At 35.9% G+C, this 8,149-nt stretch overlaps 1 protein-coding gene across 1 annotated transcript; it reads right to left on the bottom strand.

The window, feature by feature from the left end:
- Positions 1–1,337: 1,337 nt before the first annotated feature.
- Positions 1,338–5,554, bottom strand: abhd14a (abhydrolase domain containing 14A). Its single transcript, XM_042406543.1, has 5 exons — positions 5,189–5,554; positions 4,142–4,422; positions 3,844–3,959; positions 2,665–2,900; positions 1,338–2,281 (listed from the first exon to the last, which is right to left on the bottom strand). Exons 2-5 carry the CDS (start codon positions 4,402–4,404, stop codon positions 2,099–2,101), a joined length of 798 nt encoding a protein of 265 aa, XP_042262477.1. The 5' UTR covers positions 4,405–4,422; positions 5,189–5,554; the 3' UTR covers positions 1,338–2,098.
- Between the last annotated feature and the right edge of the window lie 2,595 nt (positions 5,555–8,149).

The following is an 8,149-nucleotide window of genomic DNA, read 5'->3' as shown; positions in this document are numbered from 1 at the left end:
ATTGCCTTATCAGTGCTCTGTGACAATGATTGAAACAGGCCGATGATAATAACTATTTGAAGAAAGTTACTCTGTGGAATTCAAATTATTTCTCGGATGAGCAGAAATCACCTTCATTATCAACACTCCCTTTCATTAAATATATATACGTGTTCATAGATTCTGGATTTTTAATGAGAGAGAAGGAAGCAATGTAATTTTAAGAATTTTAACAAGATAATTGATCTTGACAGATTATTATTCAGAGTATTTTATATACATCTTAAAACATGCCTGGAGGGGATCTTTAAATAAATGGAAGTAACTAACTAACCAACCAACTAATTTGAGGAATCAACATTATATTATTTAATGAAAATACAGGGGTTACGTAATGTGCGTGACCTAGAAAACTACAAATAGGGTCCCATTGAAAGTAAACATATTGAATTTCATCATATGGGCTATATGCATCAAAAAGAATTAATCTCTAAAACTGAAAAAGGTTTATCAGATATCTTCAACCATCTGACATGCAATGTTGTTTATGTGCCATATTTGTTGTCTCCATAATGTAATTCTTGTATTAACCACAAAAGTCAAAAGTGCTGTGATAAAAATATTATTTTAGGGGAATTTAAGCTTTACACTTGCAACCTGAGTAGTGTAAGAAGTAAACATTTGCTCTTTATCTTCTACTTATGCTTATAAATTAATCAGTAGCAATGCCACAATGTAAAAGTAATCCATGACAAGTAAAATATGTTTCCAAAATATCACTTAAAATACTTAATAAAAGTATTATTTGGAAAACATGAAAGTATCAAAAGTAAAACTACTGGTCTAGATTGGCCCCTTTCAGTGGTGTTATATAATTTTCATTTACTTATGTTATGAGGCTGGTAAAGGTGGAGCTAATTTTCACTACTTTATATACTCTTGGATAGTTTGATGTATTTATAACAATGATGTTTTATTTGTTGATCACATTTTTCTATGTAAATTTTAATCTGAAAAGTAACTGGTAACTATGGAAAGTAATAGCCAGATAAATGTAAATGAATAAAAATTTAAATGTTTGCCTCTGAAATGTTGTAGATTAGGAATATAAAGTATCTTAAAATGCAAATACTCAAGTATCTCAAAACTGTACTAAGTAAATGTATTTATACTCAGAAAAAATTAGTTATAGCTGATGTAATGTGTAAAAGGTGGAAGCTGTAACTCACAAAATGAACTGAATCAGCAGTATAATAACTTCCAAACGGCATAAATAATATAATATAATAATATAATAAATATATCTAACTAACCTACAGTTCTCAGTGTGGCATTTATCAACTGAAACATACAAAACACACAATTCCTGTTTTTATTGTAAGCTATGCACGTCATTTTGAGATTTTCTTTTTTTTGCATGATTGTCCAAACTTATTGCAAATATATTACATATCACTTCATCATCATTATATAAATAAATGTGGACTTTTTTTGTGATCATTTTAAATGTTCCTTTTAAACATTTTCTTTTATTACAGTGTGCATTCATTTTGCTTGCTTGTGTTGAGTACAGCATATCTTTATGGAAGCTGGAGTGGTTACCAGATCTTAATATACAAATCTGTCAAATGTGAAGCGAGCAGAAACTATTCAAACACAGGCACCTGTTACATTTGCATATTTACAGTAAACCTACATGTCACCTACAAAAATGGCAACAGTGAAGCAAACACATTCCATGTTTTTACATGCAAACAGAGACATGAAACACATGAAACAAAACGTACCACTATACAAGTCTGAGGCTATTTTTACAACAGGCTGAACTGAACTAGTCTCATATGTTCGGGTGACACAATGGAAACTGAAAAAATAATGATACATTTTTAATTTAGGAAACATCTGAAATACTGTATTGTGAACTGTTACTACAAGATTTTACATGCCATTTTCAATTTATTAAAACCTTTTCTCAAGCTTGCGTTCTTTGCTTCAGGTATGAGAATAATGGTCATTCATTTTTTAGCAAAATTGTCACCACACTGAACCATTTATTAGAGGACTTGTGTTCCTCTTTCTCTTTTTCTCTTGTCTATCTTCTCCTCCTCCGCTACACATCTCACTTCAGTTCGCTGAGGAAGTCGATCAGTCCTTGGTGAAATTCTCTGGGTTTGTCCATGTAGCAGGCATGACGAGCCCCCTCCAACTTTAGCACGGAGTGATGTGGAAGTTGCATGAGGTTCTTATGGGATTGAGCACCCAGATTTGTGTCAAGGGCCCCGAAGACTATCAGAGTGGGAGTCTAGGAACAAAACCAGAGTGAGAAGTCAAAAAGAGAAACAGTGTAAATAGGTCGATACCGCTCCCTTGTCTGTACGATCAACATGAAGCCACAGCCAACAATCGGTTAGCTTAGCATAAAGCCTAGAAACGGAGGGAAATATCCCACTAGGGCCTCCTAGTGGGTTACTCAGGTCGTACCTACCTTGTATGTATTCTATATTAAAGGAACAGTTCAGCTGAAAAAGGAAACCCATCTCATGACCTTAATGTCATGAGAAATACAAGTGATGTTTATTTACTCATCTATCACACATCTAATAGCACAATTATATTGTATCTGTAGTTTATATTTGGATATATTGATCATAACAGTCTCATCAGCACAATCTATACTTCCCTCACCTGAATATTTTGGTACTGTTGAGGAGTGTAACTTCGGGTACCAACAGGTGCTATGGGAATGAAGCCGTGCAGCTGAGCGCTGTTCTTCATGAGGAAGGGGATGGAGTAATGTCCACTCATGGAGGGGCTCAGAAGCACAGCCGCCCTGACACCCAAGGATTCCATGAACCTCGAAAGCAAGTCCACCCGATTCTGATCAGTCTTCAGAGCATCTGAGTCCGGTGATTTTCCATAACCTCCAAGAAGAAGAAGAAGAATTTGCGGAAGAAAAGATATAGTTATTTTTAAATAAATATAATAAGAAAATGTGGGTGCTGCCATTCACATCACTGTTAAACATGTATACAGAAGGATTTTAAAGTATTTGAACACAGTCAAATTTGACACAGTTTTTTCTTATAAATTTGATTCAAAAGCCCTGCTCACCAACTCAGGTGTTTTCTCTTATTCTGGCTGGGAATTACCTGAGGTCCCCAAACTGGATTTACTAACTGTGCTACTTATGTCATCCAAAATTTAAGGCTTGTGCAGCAGGTAAAAAAAATGCTACAAGTACCAAAAGCATGACACACGTAGCAACTCAACAGGCGATAAGGTCTGAACACTGCAAACTCACAATATACACCTCACACTGTGATAATTATCATTAATGTCAGTGTTTTTATATTAACAAATTTAAGAATACATAAATTGTTCAATTTTAATCTCAGCGATGAGAAATTAGCATCCCATGTGCAGTCTTCAATCCCCACCTTTGTAAAAAAAAAAAAAAAAGAGACTACATTCAGATTAAAGCAGGTAAAAACATTTTCTGATATTCAACCACAAGAGTGCACTGTCATCCCATGAAAGCCAAACCTGCTAAATGAACATAATGTCGAAAAATAAATAAATAAATTACATTCTTTGTATGAAAGATCTGCAGTGGCCTGGTGTTGTTTATTTCAAACTGAGAGTGTTAATCTCCTGATCTGTTAATTTTCCTTGAGCTGTCACATGTTTTACACTGTACAAACTCAGAGTTTGTGTTTAGATTCAGTTCTGGGTAAAGCCACTTTCTAAATGTTCACCTAATTTATCAGTGTACCACATAATACATATCATATAAAATAAGGTTTAAGTGATAATTACTGTCACTATAATTAGTGCTGATCATGTGCAATAAGGCTTAAACTCTACCTGGCAGGTCCATCGCTAAGGCCTGATATCCATTAGTTGCCAGCAGGGCCATCGTACCGAGTTCTTCCCAGGTTTTGGATGTGAAGGCCTGGCCATGCAGAAGGACCACTTGCAGCCTGCACAGAGAAATCATTTTGTTTTCTTGTGACTTCTTAACATTTCTCGAGATTTTATAACTAGCACAGACCAGACAAACATGGCATGTTACAGCTGTAGGTTAGCAGCAGCACCCACTGTGTTTGCAGGCATGTCAAACTTATTAAATATTTTAAGTAGGCCTCTGCATGTGTCGTCTCACCTGGGCAATATCTGTCGTCCTGCTCCATCTACAGGTAAAGCTTCTCGGAAAAACAGCGGAGGGTCCCCGGGTAGCTGTCCGGTGCGAATGGACACGTTGATGGTTGGAATTGGAGGAGGAGGGGTGGCCATTAGACCCATTCTTTGCGCTTCAAGGGACGGCTCCATGCTGCCCTGGCGAATGGACGGCAGCAGCAGGTACAGCAGCAACGTGGCCAACAACACCAGGCCCAGGACAACAAGACGATTACGCAAGAAATTCATTTTGTCAAGATGAACGATCTGGGAAAAGCGGCAGACAGTGCATTATCTGAGAAACAATCATAAGGACCCATTCATACAATATTTGTTTGACAGTGTATGTAAAAGCTGACATCCCCCATGGTTCAACCTATGGCTCTGTGTTCACAATCTTTGGTTTCTAAAAGCAAAATGACAGCTTTTAAAACCTGTCTCTTCATAGTTTTAACCATCTTTCCTATCAACATCTCACCACCTGCATCGCTGAGATGTGAGGAACTTTGCTTCCTAGATGTCAGAGATTTACTTAATGAATAACACATGGTTAAAACTATATAACTAGTTCTTGGTTTATTAAAAACGAATTAAAAAAAACACACACATTTGATTCTTCAATTCTTTGATTTGTGCTTGGCATATTAAGTGTCACACACTATCTGCATCCCAACATATAGGCTACTTGCATTGGTCCCTGCTCACAGTGCATGTAAAGGTCAGTCTTGAAACGTAGCACTAAAACATTAAGTTTGGTTGTTTTAACAGTTTAAGACTACAGATGGGTGTGCAGTGATGGATGTGCAGTATGAATCCAGAAAAACCCAAGATATGTACTCAGCTGACACTAAGTGAAAGTTGACCCCTCCAGGATGAAAAAAATTGTAGAACTGAGGAGCAAAAAATAGGAGCATGGCCAATGTGATTTCATCAAAATTTGCAGGAAAGCTAACATTAGCTCGACGTGTCGCTCTACAAGCTAAATGTCAGTTCATAAGATGCATTAAGGATGCATCACCAGAGGAAAACATACCGACACAGAGTAGATATTGCAAGTCACGTTCACTGACAAAAGGACGAGGCTGTCTGCTTTATCGTCATGTCTTCTGCATTGCTGGTTTGCCACTGATGGGAAATATTGCTGATAGGCTTCGGGGTCGATGCTGGTGTCAGCTAGCTTAGCTATACATTGTTTTACTGACAAGAAACTGCCGGAACATTCAGTGTAGATTGGATGGAAATATTTCCCGACTAATCAAAGGTAAAGACTGGATAGAAACTGTCACACGAGGAAGTCGAGAAATGCAAAGAAATTCAGGTGAAAATGTGTCAGTTATGTATTAAATCTGCCGCGTTCTAAACCGTTTGTCCCTCGTCGGAACACATTACGAGCTGCACATAACAACGCTAAGCATTATACGTCATTTCCTGCTGAGGTTATCTGAAAATATATGTCAAACAAACAAGTCAAAAGAAATGTATTTTAAAATAATGCAAAGATGATAACCGCCGAAAATACATTGACTATAAATTAGACTTGGATGTAAAAGGTATGAAGAAACTTTTAAACTTTCATTTATTTCATTTTAAAAAAAATTAAATTCAACCACTGAACATCATAGCATCATTTATAGCATCCTTCTCTTCCTTTCTTTCATTTTTACTTGTGTTAACGTTTGTATTTTAAAGCTTATATCCTGTTTTTTCTCCCTGTATCTCTGTTGTAAATTCTGTTCTCTTAATAAATGAAAAAACAGAACATATATAGTGACATCTGAGCTGTCAATATATTTGATTCAGAACTTCCACTGTTGTACTTGTATTTACTTATATATCTTAACAGTAAATTTGTGTTTGCTGCAATAAACTCAAAGACCCTTTCAGTAGGTGGATAAAATGAGGACATCCCAGAAGATGCAGAATATCTTTGCTGCTTACAGACAAGACAAAATGTTCTGCAGTCCCCCGAAAATAACAAGAAGAGAAAATAACATTGAAAGTCCTTTTTTTAATATTGAAATTCTCTTGATGTAAAAGGTGAATATCAAATATATATAGATACAAAACATTAGGATCCTGTGCAACCCTTTGGATTTTTCAGATTTGGTTTCAAACAAAATTAATACATTTTGGCAAAATAAGGCTTCAAGACACTTTCCTTATTAACACTGAAGGAAAAGTTCATGGTTTTAGATTTGTTATTGTTTTACCCTCCAGACAGCCACGACTCATTTCTTTATGGTATGAAAGTCAATTTTCAGAGACTGGAAACTTGCCTCAGTAACGTAATCACAGTGGACATCATATAACTGTGCGCATTTGACGTAGGTTATCTATACATAGTCATCTAGGTATGAGAGTAGATTGTAAGTGCAGATTTGATAACGGATTACCCATCTCAAACAAGGTCAAAGTCTCACGTTGAATTCATACTGATGTGCAATGAATTGGCTGCCTGGAGGACAGGAAGAAACACATTAAAATATTTAAAACATTATGGTATGAGTCAAAAATGGGTGACAATATTTGTCTATGATATGAAATAATACAAAAACCAATAGTATGACTCTTTAAAGCACTTCTTTTGTAATCTTTTATATTTTCTTTCCTTTCATTGAAATATAAATATTGATCTTTGGCATTAACTTGCCAACATGGTTCTGTGGGGTAAAATCTGAGCTCTAATCCAAGATCTGCATTATACATAAGTGACATCATTCTTCCATCTTGATACCACAGAAACCAGTGTTACTGTGTTTTCAGACCTTGTTTTCTACAGAAATTTTCATTGAATCTGATTAATATGTAAATGAATCTTTGCTCTAATACATCATACTGCATTTAAAATAATGACATAGATCAGCAACTGAGTTGAGTGTAACAATCATAGAAGCACCTTTCTGAATTTCTTCTCAGGCAAGATTCACAGTGGAACATCTCTAACATGACACATTAAATGGAAGAAAAACACCATATTCTACTGCGATGCACTGCTGGTGTGCATGCCAGTAATAAGCCTTAATATCACCTCTTGTAAGTATCCATATGGAGTAAAGCCAGATATACCTCAACAGAAAAATAGTTAAAGTGCAGAATTTCAAAACATTTGCAGCAAACTGTACATAACAGTTCTACCGCAAAATCATTAGTTTGATTCTCCTTGTACCAGTTTGTGAAAAACCAGTACAACCAACTACTTTTAGGTAGCTAAATACTTTTTTGAGCACTGCCATAGAGAATAAATACAAACCTACTGAATACATATGAAACTGCTCAGCTATCTTCAGTCTAGTAAATATATTTACTTGGCAAAAAATGGAAATGAAGATGTACCTTCAGTAGTTGCTATCAACAAAGTGTCACTGGCAGGAACTCTGACACCAAATGCAGTGCAAGCAAGTCAAACTACACATTAAAAATCAAAACTGAGCCCAACTGAAACCGCAATTTGATACTTAATGCTGACAAAAAAACCAAAAAAAAAAAAATCAGGTATATTGTCCAATTTTTGATTTTCTTTTAACAAACTCCTCCTCCATTCCACATGTCGAAGTGTCCTTGGGCAAGATACTGAACCCCAAATTGCTCCCAATGTGAATGTGTGTGTGAATGATTAGATCCTACTGATGCGCAGGTTGGTGCTAGAAAGGCACTATGCAAGTGCAGTTTACCATTTACTGAGTGGGACATTTTCCAGGTGATAAATTTGTCAGTGCTCTCTGGTGGACAAACTATGTAATGGAGACAGTTTCTACCTAATTTTTGGCCTTTTTGTACTGAAAATTCTTCCTTATCTAGGACTAGGTTACTATTCTGTCCACCCTTTCCTTTTCATATCCATCATTATTAAAAAAAAAAAAAAGAAAGAAAGGCATTTGGAGTTAATGTCAGTACAAAGCACGGGGCCCAACAGAGGGCTGAGATGAACACTGCTGTAAAAAAAAAAAAAAAAAAAAACTCATTAATGACATCTGTAAACAAAGACAACAGTAAA

The sequence above is a fragment of the Thunnus maccoyii genome, chromosome 3, assembly GCF_910596095.1.
Source record: "Thunnus maccoyii chromosome 3, fThuMac1.1, whole genome shotgun sequence".
Lineage (NCBI taxonomy): Eukaryota > Metazoa > Chordata > Actinopteri > Scombriformes > Scombridae > Thunnus > Thunnus maccoyii.
The sequence above is the reverse complement of the archived record's forward strand: the minus strand, read 5'-3'. Positions and strand labels throughout refer to the sequence as shown.

What these genes read in the sequence shown, in the direction of transcription:
- abhd14a (XM_042406543.1), bottom strand. Translation starts at nt 4,404, where the DNA reads ATGAATTTCTTGCGTAATCGTCTTGTTGTCCTGGGCCTGGTGTTGTTG. An exon ending in CTTAGCGATGGACCTGCCAG is followed by an intron (nt 2,901 to 3,843) that starts GTAGAGTTTAAG and finishes TTCTTCTTGGAG; the next exon opens with GTTATGGAAAATCACCGGAC. An exon ending in AACAGTACCAAAATATTCAG is followed by an intron (nt 2,282 to 2,664) that starts GTGAGGGAAGTA and finishes TTTTGTTCCTAG; the next exon opens with ACTCCCACTCTGATAGTCTT.